The 19,130-nt window shown below is 42.4% G+C and overlaps 1 protein-coding gene across 9 annotated transcripts in view; it reads right to left on the reverse strand.

Annotated features, from left to right (window-relative positions):
• The window catches only part of MAP2K5 (mitogen-activated protein kinase kinase 5), a 129,433-nt gene that overhangs the window by 56,002 nt on the left and 54,301 nt on the right, over positions 1-19,130 (reverse strand). For all 9 annotated transcript variants that reach the window (XM_081888610.1, XM_081888614.1, XM_081888612.1 and 6 more), the window contains exons 13-16: positions 17,845-17,893; positions 15,560-15,633; positions 14,493-14,543; positions 9,061-9,132 (exon numbers count right to left, since the gene is read on the reverse strand). In XM_081888610.1, the coding sequence (XP_081744736.1) occupies positions 9,061-9,132; positions 14,493-14,543; positions 15,560-15,633; positions 17,845-17,893 (246 nt within the window). The remainder of the gene's footprint in view (positions 1-9,060; positions 9,133-14,492; positions 14,544-15,559; positions 15,634-17,844; positions 17,894-19,130) is intronic.

A 19,130-nucleotide genomic window follows, 5' to 3' on the forward strand; every position in this document is an offset into this window, starting at 1 on the left:
GTTAAAGTGCTTTGGAGGTTAAATTGGCAACAAAGAACAAGAGACGCAAACCACCTTGAAATAGGGTTTCAATTAAATGAGAAGGATTTAGTAACACAGGTCCAAAAGAAAAAAAGGGGGGGAGAGTTACAAATTAATTTAATCTTCTGCCTATAGTTCGCAGCTGCACTCCAAAGTGTCTGGGGCTTAGAAACAAAGCAAGGCAAGGCCACTGAGCGGAGGAAGCTTCCATTTTTAATGTACAAGACCATTAGCTGATAACTTGTGGAATGTGCGACCCCTGCAGAGGGCCATGAGCCCGAGTAACAGAGACAGATGAAATGACACGTCTGTTGGAGGCTGCACCTAGGCTAGGGAGAAAGGCCACCAGACCAAGCAAGAAACATGCCCTCTGGGACCTCCAGACAAAAGAGATTAAACCCCAAGTTTAATTCACTTTCACTAAAGCCTTATAAATCAAAAAGAATCACCCAGTGCTGCTAAATTCTGCATACACTCACCCAATTACTTTAGGTACGGATGCTCCATTTTTGAAAAGGCTGTTCCTGATGTAAAGCCTGGGATCTACCTGAGATGAGAGACCTCCATCTTCAAGTTTGGCTGGCAAGTTGAAATCAATGTATTTAATTCAAGTCCTGGAGAGGAATTATTGGTGTCTGGAGGCTGAGGCTTTGGTGCTCTGCATAGCCCACTACCCCAGTAGTTCTCCAGTTGTTTTGGACTCCAATTCCCATTAGCGCCAATCTCAATGGCCAAAGGTCAGCAATGATGAGAAGTATAGTCCATAAACATCTGGAGAGCCACAGAGCAACGTAAGAAGAGATCTTCTGGATTAGCTCAAAGGCCAATCCAAACCAGCTCCCTGTTCTTGCAGTGCTTCTCACAGTCTTTTGTAGTGTCCATGTTTAGTTCTGCTTCTACTTCCCTCCCCTTTGTCTATCTGCCCCCGAGTCGTATTTGAGATTGTAAGCAACCTGGAGCAGAAAGCCATCCTCTAGCACTCTGTCTAGCGCCAGGCGCACTGACGGTGCTGTAGAAATAATAAATGATGTGGAAATGCAAAGAAATGGAATTGCAAGGAGCAAGGTCCTGCTGGCAAATCAGACACAATCCTGCTCAGAGCCAACCTGCCCATGAGGCGGGCTGAGGCAGCTGCATCACCAAGTGGAACACCAAGAGGTGACACCCCTTCTGCCCCTGGCTGAGAAGCGGTGGCAGCAGTGGCTTTTGCCAAGATCTTGTGAGCTCTCACCAGAACCTGCTGCTGTCACAGCCACTTTTTGCAGGTGTTGCCGCAAGACTCAGGTAAGGGAGGCTTTGGAGGTGCAGAGGTGACGAAACAGGACGCGCCACCCCAGTTCTGCTCCTCCCCAACTCTCCCAGCTTCTCTTATTGGGGGAGAGTGTGAAGGGAGATGGGGCTTGAGCTCCCAGTCTGCTGCAGATTTGGCAGGATAGGACTGCCAAGAGCAGGATGCTAGTCTCTTTGTACGCTGATTTGCCTTAGGCACTTCTGTAACAAAAAAAGGAGCTTGAGTAGCAATAAAGAGGGCTAATTAGTTGAGTTTCAGAATCCGAGTTTTGTTTAGAGATGGATTTGTAGGAAGACCACATACATATTTCTTTCACTGCTCATACACCTCTCTGTTCACATAATTGCGTTATTTATTTCCTCAGCACAAAGCCTGCCTACTGTTGCCGAGCAATGAATGCCGGAAAAGAAATGATGCATTGAGGTCTCAACCTGGGCAAACTTTACCTAAACTTACACTTTATTGCAGCTTAGTTCACAATCTTCCCCTAATATAGGGTTACCTCCCAGTGCAGCAAGCGGATAAATCATTCTGGAATATTACTCTGGCTAAGTTTCACTGTGACTGGAGCATATGCGCTTCCAAGCCTCGGAAGCAGAGGCCCATAAAATACACTAATTACTAGAAGTTATGGTCACTGGGTGATTGATAGCACTCTGCAAGGCAACTTCTTCGTTCCCAGCTTTGCTGATGGGCCTCACCCGCCACGGAGGAGGCAATTATTAATTCATGACCCAGGCCTTGGGCAGTGGAACCTTTACTTCCAATTCTACCCCCACAAAAACCACCACAAATGCTGGACATCAGCTTTCGTTGTGACAATAGAGAAGTTGCTTTCAACAGACAACCTTTGTTTGGCAAAAATCACAAGGGAAGAACTAGAATGGTCTGTCTCTTACACACACACACACACACACACACACACACACGCCACTGATTACAAAATTCAATTGGTCCATATGCATCAGCCTGTCTCCCAGTGTGCACATCTCCAAGACCAGTGTACATGGAACCAGTGGAAACTACAGTTCTATAGTCACATGAATGTTTTAAAAGGGCTGGTTTTCAGCTGCCAAATCCTATATGACTTGACCCCTACATAGCTCAACAGCTTCCCCTCCACCTCTACAGAGTCTCCATGGTCAACCAAGAGCGCTCTCTTTAGCCTACCATCTGTGTGGCAAGCCTAGATAAAGGCAAACAGAGAAGCTAGCTCTGCAATATTCTTCCTCTTGAGATTCACGAGTAACTGAGCAATGTAAAACTTCTCATGACAACAGTTACAGAGCCATGCAAATTTATGTTTAAATTTAGAGAGTTTTATAATATTTTATGTTGGATTTGTTTATTTTTTAACCAGTCAACAAACCATCACAGAGCAAGAGTTTAACAAAAGGTAAGACAACAACACATACAGTAAAATTTACACACTCAGTATGCATGAACAAAACTTGCAAGTCTGCATCTCCCTAGCAAGGCGCAGAATTCACCCTTAAAACATGTCTATCATGTCCACTTCTACTATCTAAAAGCTTTACTCATCTGCAACTGTCTCAATTTTTTTGAAACAGAGCTCCCCCCCCCCCATTCTTTATGCATACTTCAGAGAAGTCTAATTTTTCCACTAAAGATGAGAAAAACTACTTCCAGAAGTAGTTGCTCATTTCCTCTAAGATTTTCTTAAGAGGACACCAAGGTTCACTGAAGATAATTTTTAATCAATAGTTTAATGTCATTTTATATGCCACCGTTTGCATTGTTATTGTAGCCCAGGGGTGGCCAACTTAGTGCCCTCTAGATGTTCTGGACTATGACTCCCAACAGCCCCACTCAGCATGACAAGAGGATGGGAGTTGTAGTCCAAAACACCTGGAGGGCACCATGCTGGCTACCCCTGCTGCGGGCAGTTCACCTCTACATACCGGTAAATAAGAAGAAACTAGATTTCCAGGCTGGGGAGGCATGATCAATGGTGGTAAAAAGCAAAGCAAAGCAAACAAGCAAACAACAATACCCAATAAAGACCAAAAAGTTAGCTTGTGTATCCAGAAATAGTCCAAAGGAACAACAGGGGGCCACCTGCATGAACTCAATAAGTAAGAGATATGCCCTTCAATAATTCAAAGTAATACAAAACAATTGACTGTAAAAGAGAAAGAAATGATGTTTTCTTTTCTTTGCCAGCTGTCAGATCAGCTCAGAGCGTCATATGGGGAAAGTACCAGCTCTACAAAACAAGCTTCTCCACTGTTAGCAGCCTAAACAGAAAGGCGCAGTCCATTCTGCTTCCAGCAGAGCTTGTGTTCATTCTTACCTAGCACATGCAAAATCTGGCATCAAAACAAAGTTCCCATTCAGAAGACACTATTTCTCTCTCAAGAAACAGGTTCTGGAGATTGTAATATCACTTCTGGAGAAGATACGCTTTGAGTGCCTTTGCCTATCAAGGTGGTTTTGTGGACGTGCATAGTATTAATTCGGAAATCGGACAGTCAGAACTGGAGTCAGCAGCAACTGCATATGGATGAGAAAGGAGTTGGGGTCAGGGAGAGAAGGTCCTGGAAGGATAATAAAAGACTCAGAGGCTCTGGAGATCTGTTTGAGCAGCTCTGTGGGTTGGACGTAGACTAGCTTTTGGCAATCCAGTGCCCTCCAGATGTTTAAACCTACAACTCCCATCTGCTTCAGCAAGCAAAGCTGTGTTGGCTGGGGCTGATTGGAGTTGTCGTCCAAAACGTCCAGAGGGCACCAGGTCGGCAAAGGCTGATGTGAACTATGAGATTTCTCTTGAGGCACAAGGCACCAACAGCTTATATTATTAATATATATTTTTAAAGCTGTAACTCAATTGTTTTGGTCTGCTTGTTACCATAATGGAGTGACTTGCAGCCATCAAATCACTATCTGGTTCCTTGGATAGTTGGTTATAAAATAGTGTTTGGTTTTTTTAAAAAAAAGTCTAAGGAAGGTTGGAAATGTGGCATGGAAAATAGTTAAAGCAATTTAAAACAAATCATACCGTAGGTACTGAAATGTGCCCAGATCCATCTAATGTGTTCAATTAACAACTACTTAAAATCTTCAAAGAAAGAATGGGGAAATAATGCCACTCTAAATGGGATTAGTTAATACTGACCTTCTATCTTGCAGAAGCAGACACAGAATTAAAAGGGGAGTGACAAGAAAGCTTGAATTTCCAGCAGTGAACTGAAAGCAAACACTGGCCATGACTTTCTATGGAAGCAGATAGGACCACATCTCTACAGTGCAAGCTCTCTTTGCCTGGCACTGGAAATCTGAAAGGTGGACATAACCAGTGCCGGATTTATGTATAAGCTAAACAAGCTATAGCTTAGGCCCATTCTCTTGAGGCCCCCCCAAAAAATTAAAGGCGGAAAAACGGATGTACATTTCCAAAATATAAGATAAAAAACAAATAAAATGGTTTTAGGTAACTATTAGGTCCATAAATTACCATATAGCATATATTCAACACAAAAAACAGTGACAATTTGTTGTTGGCAAAGGATAGCTGGACATATAAAGGGCCCCATTACCTTCAGTAACTTAGGGCCTCATCAAACCTAAATCCAGCCCTGGGCATAATGAATCTAGCAGCAAGTGTGATGCACATTAGGACCAGGGCCCTGCGACAAAGTCGCAGGACCTGGGACCATACAAAGTTGCCTTATACCGAATCAGACCAATTGGCCCATCTAGCTCAGTAAGGCCTATACCAGTGTTTCCCAAAATTGGGTCTCCAGCTGTTTTTGGACTACAACTCCCATCACCCCTAGCTAGCAAGATCAGTGGTCAGGGATGATGGGAATTGTAGTCCAAAAACAACTGGAGACCCAAGTTTGGGAATGACCTACACTAATGGTCAGTGGCTCTCCAGGGGTTCGGGAAGGAATATTTCCCAGTGTTACCTGGAAATAGAATATGGGACCTTCTGCATGCAAAACATGTGATCTACCACTGCAATACTGAGGGTTGCATTGTTTTAAGACATGGAGAGCCAGTGATGGACACAAGGGCATTCCTAGGTTACATTGTTATTGATAACAATGCTGAAGATAACTAATAATAATGATTTGTATAACACTTTTCCGTGTGAGACCATCAGTTGTTTTGTCACCCTGCGCCTGCATGGTATATACTAGAAAAATGCCACTTTCTGGTGACCAGACAGAAATGTCAACATGGGGAAGTAGCTCAAACAAAACACCCTTAACAATCGTTGCAAAAAGCTCTGGGGAGGTTTTACAACACAGAGGAGACAGCAGTGGCCCCAGCACAATATTACAGGACTCATAACTAGGTCCCAAGAGATGCCTCATGCCTCGCTCGTTGCTGTCCAATTTATCTTTTTTAATAGTACCAGGAAAGGGGGAAAACCCACCAATCCTCATGCTTCAGTTTTCGAAGCAAGAACATTTCAAGAAAGGCCAGCCACTTCCACCAAAACATTTCCCATGGAGATAAAGAAGCCTTCCCTAAACTAACGTTAAGGGTATAAGAAAAGTCTAGCTGGAGCAGACTGGTGTCTGGCATTCTGTTCCTTCAGTGGCTACTCAGATGCCCCAGGAAGAACCTGAGTGCAAAAAAGCTCTCCCCACTTCTGCTCCCCAGCAACAGGCATTCAGAGGGATGTTGCTTCTGATAGCAGAGACAGTACACAGCCATCGTAGCTAGTAATAGTAGTAGGATTTATTGGGAAATAAATTGTGAAAGGCTTAATTTTCAACCTGTACTGGGCCAGGACTTGCATCTCCATGGAATTAACACCCTCCAAACCAGAAGTCCCCCTACTGTGGGCTTGTCAGAGTGAACTGTAGCTTAAGGAGGCTTGATCATATGATGTTGCCTAATACCAAGTCAAACAACTGGTCCATTCAGCCATGTACCATTTACTCAGCCTGGCAGCAGCTTTCCAAAGGCTATTACAAACAATGTTTCTTCCCAGTCCTAGCAATGTCAGCAACTGAACCTGGGACCATTGACAAGCAAAGCACATGCTCTACCACTGAACTATAGCTTTCTCATGTATCTACATCTGTAATGTAACACATTCTAAGCTTCCTTCTCTCTTCCACTGATTTTCTCAGATATTCTCTGGGTCAAAACCTGCATAAGGCCTATTTGCCGTTTACTGTTTACTACCCCCTCCTCTTCAAAATAAAGTAGATTTAAGATACAATTGCGTCCTGTAACCTTTTTCCCTTCAAAATGGAAGCAACCCAGTTACACACACGTTTTAAAAAGTGAGAATATAAACATGAAGGGTAGTTTAGGGTACACAATACTGAACAAAATGGATAAATAGTCTGACTTGGTAGCAGGCAGATCCACACATTTTGCTCCAAGCTTAGAAGACTAAAATAAATTTCAGGTTGACAACAGAGTTCAAGCAGGCTCTGAAGCATTACTGCACTGCTGTCAGGCTGGGCTCTTTTCCCCTACACAATGATGCAAAGAGTAGCCTTTTTTAGGGTCTGTTAGGAGTGAGCAGAATGCAATAGCTGCTCAGAACAAATGGCCTTACATGTCTCAATTCTCTTTTTATTACCCTACCATATGACTAATGAATCTACAGTATAGAAGTAGTCTATTGTCATCCAGAAGAATATCAGCTACCCTCTATCTGGGGCCCTCCAGATGTTTTGGACTACAACTCCCATTAGCTTCAGGCAGCACAGCCATTGGGAGTTGCGGTCCAAACATTTGCAGGGCCCCAGGTGGGGGAAGGTTGGTATAGATTGTTGCCCAGACTAGGACCAGCAGTTTTCCTGGTTACCCCAGAAACTTTCAATATTAGATCTCAGCCCTGACACACATGAAGCAATTGTTCAGAAGAGAGTGCACCTGCTTTCACAGAATGCCTCAATCTCATGACTCAACCCACTGGATGCATGTGGGATCAAGGACTCTGACACATTTCTAAGCTCTGGCATCCTTTCTTTTTCTGAATAAAAGAAGTGCAGAGAAAACCTCTTTAGCTTTATTACCCAAGGGATCTAAGGAACACACTAGCTCAATGACACAAAGTCTGGCTCAAAAGGGATGTTTGGAAATTCCAACATAAACTCCAGCTGTCCTCTCCAAATGCTCCCTGGTCCACCCCAGTGTCAACAGAGAGTGTGACTTTAATGGCAATGACCTTGCATGGCTTCCTGGAGCATCACCTTCACCTTTCTAAAGCCATTTTCCCTCGCTCTCCTCATTTAACACATCACTCAAACCACTTCAATAAAACAACGATCATGTTGAGGAGAGGTCTCCGAGGAGCAGATGACACACCAATTAACAAAGCACACAGAGACAAATTGTTCCATGCTTCTGACTCAGGAGAGAAAAGCAAGCAGAAGGCGAAGAAGAGGAAAGGAAGTTTGTTCAAGAAGAGGCAATAAGCAGACCCTCCCTGTGCAAAAAGATGGCACTACCCAGGCCCAGGGCTCTTTGCACAAGCTCTCTGGTATTAAGTTTAACTATCCCTGCTATAGGACTCAAACATTTAGTTGTGGGGGGAGCAGATTACTTATCTGAAGTCATCAAGCAGTGTTAGCAACAGGAAGCAGAAAGGGGGCCTCCAATTTTATCATAATAACTATGTGTGGTATGTCAAGATGAGAAATGAGCTTAACACATGGGATGGAGGTTCGGGTCAAGCCAAAGCCATAGGACAGGTTTTGTAACATTCTGAATTATCCACATTATAATTGTGGTTGCAGCTAAGAGTAGATTACCACCCAGGTCATAAAGCATATTAATGATGGCCAGGATATATACAAATTTTACTCATCATGCCAAAAAACCTTCAGATGAACACTCTTAACTGCAACAGCAATACCTCAAAATGTTACAGAAACCTGGCCGATGTCTTTGGCCTGACCAAGCTAGGCATGAGCTGAGCACCCATTTCCTGCACCCTCCAGTTATCTGGCAAAGGGGTGGTCCATTTCACTTACCTGCAAAGCATGCCCAACCTAACATTTGGCAACCCAAGTTGCAGGCATGGAACAACAATAGAGGCAGAACTGAAATCGAAGTTCATTCTATGAGCTAGATTCAACTAAGATGTTGTACTGGTGCAATGGGGCTCCTTTTGCACTCCCTCAAAAAAACCACACCACTGCTTCCTGCGCATAACAGTGCAGGGAGAGGATGGGGAAAACAGTTCCCTCTGGCAAGCAGAAAAGCTTGTGTTGATAGAACAATGGCTTTAGCACAACACTGAATCCCACCCATAGGCTATAAGATGATGTAGCCAGTATGGGGTCTTTCCAACCTCAAGATAAACTTCTTTCTGAAGAACAAATCCTTTCTAAATAAAACATAGAGACTAAACAATGGTTGTTTAATACTATTCAACATGCAAAAGGATGCTCCAAAGTGCAGTCACTTTGTAATCTTAGTCCCAGTTCACAGGTTTACAAATCCCTCACAAAGAATAGCCCTATACTCCCATTAGCTTCCCAAACGGTGTGTGAGCTGGGCTATCCATGCTGATGCCTGGTCCTCTAGTAGCCCCCATTCCACAGGATGCCTCTCCCTCAAAAGAAGGGAGGGCGTGATCGTCTGTGGCTTGGGCATCAACATGGATTACTTGGCTCACACGTTATTTCCCCCATGCAAAAAATTCATATGCAGAATCTCTTTAAAAGCACCTAAACCTGCATGAATCAGGAATCAAAACCCAGCTGTGTTCTTTTTATATAGTTGAAAAACAAACATATAAAGATACCTACCTCCATGAAGGAAATCCCTAGGCTCCAAACATCAGAATGAATCCCATACTGCTCTCCTGAAATGCGTTCTGGCTGTTAAAAGCAAATGGGGAGAGATAACTGAACCTAATGAAATGTCCAGAAATAAAAACACAATCTTAATTAGAGAAGGAAAATGAAAACTCAGATGCTAAAATTTTGATAAATATGTTTGAAAGCATGTACTCTGCTGAATTTATTTCAACAGCAAAAGCAGACTTTTAAGGACTTTTCTCTTCACTCTCCTAATTGGGACCCATAAGATAAGCTCTCATGTACGTTATGTTGGCAGGAGAGGGAACAACAATCCTAGCTGCACAATCAGAGTATGAGTGGCAACTTTAGAGGGCAATTGTATCACAAGGATACAATGAGACATGGAAGGGACTTAAGAGGTGAAACTGGAAACGTCTGGGCAAGCAGCACAACTGGCAGAGAGTGGAATGGTGAGAAGCCAAAAGTTGCTTGGGGTTTGAGGGACAGCACTCTTTTTCAGAATGGAGCTTAGAAGGAAGCAAGCATGAAACATGTGGCCAGCTTGACTGGGGTAGGTTGTCAGAGCAGCAAAGTGTTGGTGGGGCATTTAGAATTGGAAACCAGGAGCCAATGGGTTGGCAGGGAGTACACCACGCGACCCAATTACTGCCCCAAAGGCAGTATGCCAGCCTCAGTTGTATGTAGCTTTGCCAAGCATGGCCAAACTGCACTGTGCACTCTTGTGACATACAATACTGGATGGAGTTACAGTATCATGTGTAGCCTCACCTACTCAGGGCTAGTATTCCTTGTGTTTCTGACTGCTCTTATACAGCAACAGGACCACCATTCTCCCATTGCAGCTGAGCAACCAAAATGTCACCGGGGAGGCCGACCTTTCAAACTGGAATACCCCTAAAAATGCTAGCACAGGGCAACTTCCTGGGAGCGCCCTAAGAGCAGCCCCAACTATATGGACCCTTCAATAATACTTATTTCTATTTCTATCCCAGAGTCTCTGTTAAGTTAGAATAAATGTACCCTTATAGACAACAAAGCAATCAAAATAAAATTAGATGCCGTAAACTACTCAGGACATCACTTTCCCAACAATGCTCACATATGCATCTCTATTTTCATGTCGTCTGTCTTAGTTACTAGCATATCTGTATGAATGTGTGAAGCAAGCAAGGAGGGTGTCCACAGAAAACCAGCTCTTGTTTAACTGTTCCCAAGCTAATGCACATTGCAACCTGCAAATAAAAGAGGTTCAGCTCACACCAATTAGTGGCAAGTTTAATACCGCTCGAGACAGCAAGGAACGCAAAATAGCCAGCCAGCTCTTTTACTCAAAAGCTGTGCTCTAAGTATTGCCAAGGTCAAGTATAGTGTGAAATGCAACAATAAAAAGACTCAAGACTCTCTTTCCCACTGTGCTGTTAATGCACCTGTCTAGTTCAGGCACCTTGCACAACTCCTTTCCCCCTCCACTCTATAATAACCCAGAAGCCTTTAGAGAAAACAAACGCACCCAAATTAGTGCCAGTCGAACGTGCTCAAGGATGCTTCCTCTCAGCTGCTAATCCCAGGTCAGGAGCTTTTAGCGCCAAGTAAACGTTAAGTAAAAAACACAGACACAATGGCCTAAATGGTCTTTAAGACTCAGCCTTCTAGACAGCACAGAGAGCAGAATCCTCCCAGAAGAAAAGCACATGTAGAGAACAGACCATAGCACTTCTGAGCTGAGTCCCTATGAAGAAAGGCAAAGCAATAACGGTGTTCTAGAAAGGTGAGCCTTTCCTGTCCTGAGCTTATCATGGACTGTAGGGCTTGAACTGGGGGTCTGAGAGGTCAGACTCTAGATCCCTCCACTGTCAGAGGCAGTATGCCTCTAAATACCTGTTAGTGGGAATCACAAGTGGGGAGAGTGCTGCTGCACTCTCAAGTCCTGCTGGTTTCCCATTGCAGCATCTGGTTGGTCAATCTGAGAACAGGATGCTGGACTAGAGGCCTGCTTCTGCCTGATCCAGTAGGGATATTCTTATGGTTTTATGAAAAGCTAGTCAGGGGAGGGAACTACAGACAGTTAATCCTGGAGAGCCAATTCCAGCTTCTGCCCCCCAAAGAGCTCCCAGGTCTGCTTCTCTTCCCCCAGTTTGTACAACCTGCCACTGAGGGCAGCCACCAGGCTCTCCAGACAGGCAATAATGTCCCCTCTGTCATGTACAGAGGCAACCTTGGTAGGGCTTATGTTAGGCCAGTTCTGGTAACAAACATTTCAGAAGTCCATAAATTACTCTCAAAAAGCAGTTCACTTTCTCCTTTCTAATCATCTTCTCAGAGCGGTTTCAGAGACTTGACAGCTATGTCAGCTGAAATGCCATCAAATCTGCGCAAGTACACGTGTGTGCTGCAATTTTATAGGAGCAGCAAAAGGGGGAAGAGCGCAGAATGTAATAGCGCTGCAGAATTTCACTTCCTAAAAACCTCCGTTAAAAACAGTTCCTAGCTTTTATGGCTGCAAACACTTGCTAAGCAATGCGAGTTTGGACAGAGCACAAGATTTCAGTGGTCTGCCTATCCCTTGCTCTTCTCTGTAACTTAGATGTAGTAGAATAAATTATGCAAAATAATTTTAAAAATCACAGAATTATGCAAATAGGCTCAATTTGCCTCATTCATACAGAGCATAGCTTTCCTTAGCACACAATTTGAATAGCCTAGACACAGAATTATATAGAATAAAGCAGTACCCACAGGTTTTTGGAATCTCTCTGCCACTCAACTTTGAAGGATTTTTTATTGTTATTACTCACAAGCTGAATTACTGGCACGTTTCCCTCCATACCTTGATTGAAATTTGGTTCCCACTAGGGAACAAACAGAATGGCTCTGTGGGCAGATCAAACTGTCAGGTTGCCATCCCTGCTTCAGATCTGAAGCTGTTAGGGTAGGGATTTGTCTGCCTGTAACCTTTTTTCACTGTACAATTTTAAGCAACAATCATTCTATTAAGAAGACTGATTCCAGGTAGGAACTGGTATCGCAGTACCCATACAGCCATGTTGCTTAGGCACCAGCTTGCAAATTTGTTACAGTGAGCTGCCAGCACCACAGCTGAAAGGCCAGAGGGAGGGCAGAAGCATCCTTGACATCTTGAGGCAATGTTTCTGAGCTGCTTCCACGCCAGGTGACAGAAGGCCAGCCATGAGACACCTGATCCACCACTAAATGTGCCCCTCTGAACACCTCCTTGAGCAGAGTGCTTGAAGCAGTGGGTGGGGGAAAGGACAATTTCCTTCACTAATGAAGGTGCAGAAAAACTTTGCTAACAAGAAAAAGCTGCTGCTCAACTCTTTGGAAAAGTGTGTGTGTGTGTTTATCCAAGGTAAGCTACTCCTGGTATAAATTTCACAAAGTTAAGCTTAGACATATGTGGGGACTGTTGCATCTGTTTTCTGTTACAAGCTCTTCTTAGTTTGAGACCAAGTCAATTGGCTTCCGCTGTTTGCATTCTGCTCAGCCCCATGTCAGCCCTCCAAACAACAAAGGCGCTGCAAGGAGCCCACAAAACAGTTACATCTGTCCATCTCATCTCCTGTGCACCAGATGGAACAGGATACAGTTCTGTCCCTCTCTTCGTTCCTAGTGTTATATGCATCCCCCCTTTCTTTCAAGATTACACCAAAAAAAATAATCTGATGACTGGAAACAAATTCATTCAAGCAGCAAAGCAGTCCTAACAGAAGAACTGACAAAACATCTTACAGCTTTAATCCTCACTTTTTTCAATTAACAGATGGATGCATCACAGTCATCCGTAAACAATAAGAAAAGAAGTAATTTCTTTAATGTACACCTGGGAAATAGATGTGTAATCGAGGTTTGTACATTAAAAGGAATAATACAATTTAATTATTACAGCTATTTAAAGTCATCCAGAGGAAAAGCTGGAGTTGGGTAGAATAATTTGTTTGAAGTCCTCCCACTGCTTAAATCAGAGTGTTCCAGCTTTTTAGGAGATAGAAATGTGGCAACCGGCAAGCTGGACTTATCAAAAGCAATACCTTTAAAGCCCTTTTACATATTTGTCATTCTGTACTTTAGGACGTTAAGTGATCCAAATACATTTGCTAGAAAAATGTGAAGCGAATCAATGATTGCAAAAGAAAGAAAAAATAGTATCTGCAGTATTCACAATTCAAGATTACTCATATTCCTGCTTAGAGTGCAGGAAATCTTTCCTCTTTAAGCAGAAAGGTGAAGGCAATGGAGTGCCAGCAATGACATCGTTCCTGCAAAGGGGGAGCCTGCGCTCAAGGCATTTGGCAAACCCAACGAACCACCTTCATCTGTGGTGCAGGCAGGGTCCCAGAATAGCAGAGGCCAATCTCTATCATTTGGACTAGCATTTGAGCACACCCAACCTGCGCACATGCCCAAGCACAATTAAAAGTCACATATTCATAACGTCTATTCTCAAGATGCCTGGAACACTGAACTATATATCAGAGATAGGAATGGAATGAGGGCATGCACTAGAATAATGTTCCCCAACCTGGTGCCCTCCAGCTGTTTAGTACTACAACTTCCCTCAGCTTCAGCCAGAGGATGGCTGCACCTGAGCATGAACACCAGAAGGCAGGAACAACTGTTACAGCTGACCAGGCAAGAGCAATAAGGCTAATCCACAGGCTTTATGCTGCCGGCCATTTGCAGAGGCTGATCTCTCACACTTCTGTTCTCTTTAGTACCTGAAGAGGCACCAAAAAAGCTTACTAGGAAAGCACTCAGTTAGCCTGTGAGGTTTCCTTTCAAGGTCCTAGAGACTCTGTGACAGCAGCAAGCCAAGAATTACAACCCACACCCACCCTCTTGCCTTCCTACACGGCGACAGCCCACATGTGGCATTTACCCCCACCCAAGAGCTTCAAAACACAACCAAGAATCATTTTTATTGGGTTAATGTTCTATTATTTCTGTATCACTTTCCCCATTATTTTTACAACCCCGAGTTACACTGAAGAAGCGGACAGGGCCTTCATGGTGGAGCACGGAACTGAACATAAATCCCCCCAAATTAGATGGATCTCTCATGAATCACACATGCTCCTTCTCTGCACACCCAAACCCCCTCTGCACATGGGGCTTTCCATTTGTTATGGGGTACACCCACAGAGCTGCCTCATCTGTCAAAGGGAATGAGTTGACCTTGCAGGCACAGGAGTTTGGTATGTGCACTTTAGCTTTCTATATTACTATTCCTCATGTCACATTAAAAAACACAGTTTCCTTATTTCCATATCTGTTTACTAAGAAAGACTTAAGACACCTAACAGCAGAAGTAACAGCACCCGAACTAAAAACTACCGACAAAATTGAGCAGCCCACTAAAGGCTATTTGTCTGCAACAGAAGTATCTGCATACATTTACTTACCGCCATATAAGCATTTGTCCCGACATACGTCTTGGCTATGGAATTCACCAGCTATCAGACAAAACAGCCTGTTAGAGCCATATAAAGATAATGTGGGAATAAAACGGGCAATTATTCCTCATTTAACCTACAATCATTCCATGTATAAATCAGCTAAAAATTATATAAAGTGTGTATGTGTGTGTGAGGAAACAAATTTGCCTGTGAAGGCATTAAAAATGATTAAATCTCTCTTTCCTTTTGAACAAGAGCCCTAATTTAAAACAACCACAGTATTTCACTTTATGGCAGATAACCTTAAAGACAATTCTCTTTTAAACAGGATGCTTAGAGATTTTAGTGCTCCACCAACCAGTTGGATATAAATAGTCAATTGGAAGGAGGGTTTTTATTTTATTTTATTTTCAGCACATCCAGTCAGCCGTCCTCCTCCCCCCACTGTCAGCTGGCTCAAGATGTGAATAAAGCCACCTTCATTATCAGGCTGGAATGAACACTAAATATGCTGGAGGGACAACAGACTTTGACAACGTATAATACAGCAGTGACCTTCTCTTTGGTCTTCATGTTTGGCTGGGAGGAAAGGTGGCTGCAATTCAATTCAACATTGCAGCAAGCTCATGGGTCAGTATCACAGAGGTTCTCAAGGGAAGCCCAAAATGGAAATTAATTAAAATTTGTGCTGCACATTGTTGAAGCCCACCACCATTGTTGCTCCCAATATTAATTTTTACTGTGGGCCAGTTGGGCTCCCCAGGCGATCCTCCCGCTCTGCCCTCCCTTTTGTTTGATCCAAACGCTTTCAGAGCCAAGCTGCATATCAATGAAGTTTGCTATTCGTAAGTAGTAATTACAATATCAGCAGTTTTTACTGTCATTAAACAATGAACAATCATATTCTGATGAAGAAAAGTCACCAGGAGATTAAAAAAATAAAAGGGGATGAATCCCCCATTCCCAGCAGAGCCAAGCTTGCTTGCAAGGGGCTCTGCTTGTCTTGTGGCCAGTCTGGAAAACACAAGCTAACAGGAGGGATATAGATGAAAGGGCAGAAGAAATGAAGGTACCTGTGTGCTGACCCCAAAGTCACATAACTTGACTTGGCCTCTTGTGTTCACCAACATATTTGAGGGCTTCACATCTGTAAGGGGACAGCAACACATGATAAGGAAGCAAAGCCATACAGCATTCACACTACATTAAATATAGCTTACTATATATAGCTTATCATTTATAAAGAGACATAAAGTTTTCTGGCTGCTGTACTAAGTTTATTTGAAACACACACACGTCTGTGCTTGCAGGCTTAGAGCTCATCCACACTCATATGGGACTCATATTTTGATCGTATTATGTACCAATTAATGTCTAAGAGCTTTTCCTGTTGTTCTGAGGCTATGCCTTGCAAAAAAACCAAAAACCCAACACAATCTTATCTGCTGAGTCAGACCTTATAATTTGCATTAGTCACTGGACCCAGTTTCCCCCTTGAACCCACTCACATGTGCATTTGGCTTTCTGAAGCTTGCCCAGAAGGTAAATCAGCTCGCAGGCTGAAAAAGGTCCCCACCTCTAAGTTAAACGCATGGCATGGAGGACTGCAGTTGTGCTGGGGGTTGAGGTTTACATTCTTCAAAAATATCCCAAATAGGAGCTATAAGCTCTTTGGTAGGGTGTGTGTTTTGCCATCTCTGCTCTAGAGTGAGATTTCTCTAAATCTTCAAAACAGACAGATAGTGGAAACAATTTCCAGAGGAGAAGCATTAATCAACAGAGAGTATTGTGGTACCTTAAAAGACTAATACATTGCCACAATAAAAATTGCTAGCCTTTTAGGTGCGACAAGACTCTTCATTAATTGCGGAAAACCAACCAGGCAACATATATCTACCACAATTTTTACTGGAATTTTAAAAAATGCACCTTTATTTCTTCAAGAAAATAAATAAACCTAGAGAAAGCACTCTGTGTGTGTGTGTGTGTGTGTGTGTGTGTGTGTGTGTACAATGTTCTCCCAAAGCATCTGTTTTGTGATTAATACTTCCATTTTGAATGTGGAAGAATTTAAACAAGAGCCAAAATGGAACATTATGTGCCCATCATCACAAGTGTTTCCTTAATACCAATTATTTATATGAGACAAGCCTTATGGAGGATGAACAGATGCCTTTTCATTCCACCTCCATCTGAGCTATTTTTTACCAGGCTACTGGATAAATGGCATGTGGGCAACTCTTTTCTAGCTGTTACAAAAATGTCAAGGAGAGGGTCAAGAAGTTGAATGCAGTTGCCTTATTCAATACCAAATACATATTTTAAAAATCCATTTTATTCAAAATATTTTTTAAAAACAAAAGCCACCCTCTCCTCTTGAATTGCACGCAAGCATTAGAGTGCAGAATTCCAAAGTTCAAGGAAACTGAGAAATACAAAACCCTGTTTGAGATGTGAATTGCTAAGAGATAATTATCAGCAGCAACACATATCTACATATACATATGAATGTATGTTTCACCACCCCCTGTGCATTAGCAGTAAAAGCAGACAAATTGTTGCTGCTGTTCTGACCCTGGTCGCCTGCTCCCTCTGGAGGTTGCTGGCTATTCTAAGAGCTCAAGGGTGGGTTCACAAATTAGCTCATTTAAAGACTGGATGGCTGCATCAGTAGAATTATCTCTGCTCTGCAAAATCTGCAGTTTGAGGGTTCACACTGGATAGTTTTCATTATGCATATCAGCCACTGATGGCAGATTGGGGTGCTCCAGTTGAAAAGGCCAAGCTGAAACCTCAGCAAGAGAAGTTTGTCACCATAGGATGCATCTGCCATACTTCTCACCTGTACATCAGGTGGGACATCCATTTGGGAGGTGCTGGTGACTGGTCATTACCCAGAAGGAGTCAATCAGCTCCAAAGCAGGGAACAACGAACTACAATACTGGGGCCTGAACAGCTGTTGTAAGGTGCCAAATCACAACTCTATGGCTCACATACTACTCTGAGAAATTATTCTTGATGGGTGCACGGCCAGAGAAATATCAAAATGTAAATTGCTTTTCATTTGCTTTGGATGATATTTATAATATTTCAGCCATCATCAGCAATTTCCACTCCCACAATTTTCAGCTATGTTCCAAAAGCCTGAATCCCATCCCAGACTGTGCTTATATGCACCAAGCCAAATGTTAACTTTATGCAACAGATGAAGTAGGCTGCTCCCTTAAAAAACCCTCCAAAAACCCTTCATTCTACCATAAACCTGTTAATCTTGAATGCATCATAGTGATTCCTTTTCTGAAATTAAACAAACTATTATATGCACTGGGAAAATGCAAAAACAAATCCACAACTCACCTCTATGTAAAATTTTTAAACTCCATAAATATGTAAGGCCTTTAACAACCTGCAAACAGGAGAGAGAAAGGAATGCTTGAAGGTATGGATTTTCATTTTCTAGAGTTAAAACTGGAATCTACCATGATATAAAAATCACAACCAAAAGAAGTCAGATTTTGGCCACCTTTGAGGAAATGTATCAATGTGTACTTTATATATTTTCCCTCCCTTTGAGGATCAAAATTATCAGCCACTAATAGCTTTTTAAAAGTTAATCACCTTTGCTATATCTTGTGGTAGTACATTCCAAGCTTTACTGGAATTCCTGTAATGGAGTGTGAAGAAGCCACAGAAAAGTGGCCCTTGTGTGATCGACATTTATGCACACCCTGTAATAAAAAGCATCTCAAAGCACATGCCTAGAAAAAATGCATTTCTTCTTGTCTTTCTATAGAGCCAAGCCAATCAATAGCTAAGGAATTTAAACCGTCAGGGTGTGGAACTTCTTACTTCCTTAACCCTGTAAATTTTATTCCTAAATCTGCACCTTTGCTTTCAAATACCTTGCAAATTTTATAAAGCCTTGTCTATGATGACACCCTAAAAGCCTGATTTTTTTTGTTGCCTCCTTTCTGTTGGGTCAGCATTTTAATATGGAACATCTTCCTTGCAAAATTCTCCTAGCTATTCTACACATTTGCATTCATCTTCCTGATTCAAATGTGCCACTGACCAAGTCTCAAAAACAACAAAATTTTATTTCTTAGAACTAATGAAAGTTGCTTCCTTAGAATTTTGAAAATCTTTTATTTTCAAAAGTGAATAAGAATCTAATCCTTATGGTAGAAGACGAACACTAGAAACTGTCCACGTTTTCAAGTTGAGTGTACACAAGAAATCAGTTATATCCCGTCCTATAACAGGTGGCTAAGCATCTTTGTTTTTCACTGTACATATTCTGTAACAACATGTCAAGGAGTGGAGGCTACACTAAATGCATATTGCTCTTAATTTTTTAATTTTTAATTTTGGATTTTTAATTAATAATAATATTTTGCATCCAGGGTGACAAAAAACAAATATTAGTTCATTAAGAGCTTTTGTATCAAAGCACGTCTGCTGAATAAATACTTATAAAAAACACACTCTTAACCAAGCAGATTTTTCATTTCAACTTTTTCTTTTTTTAAAAAAAGAACATTTCACAACTACAGCTCCAACAATGCCCTGTAACCCTTTGTACATTGATCAGGAATCACAGCTATTCATTTACACTGAATAAAAGGCCATTTCCCGGTTCAGAA

This window comes from Podarcis melisellensis, assembly GCF_964234715.1.
Source record: "Podarcis melisellensis genome assembly, chromosome: 14".
Taxonomy (NCBI): domain Eukaryota; kingdom Metazoa; phylum Chordata; class Lepidosauria; order Squamata; family Lacertidae; genus Podarcis; species Podarcis melisellensis.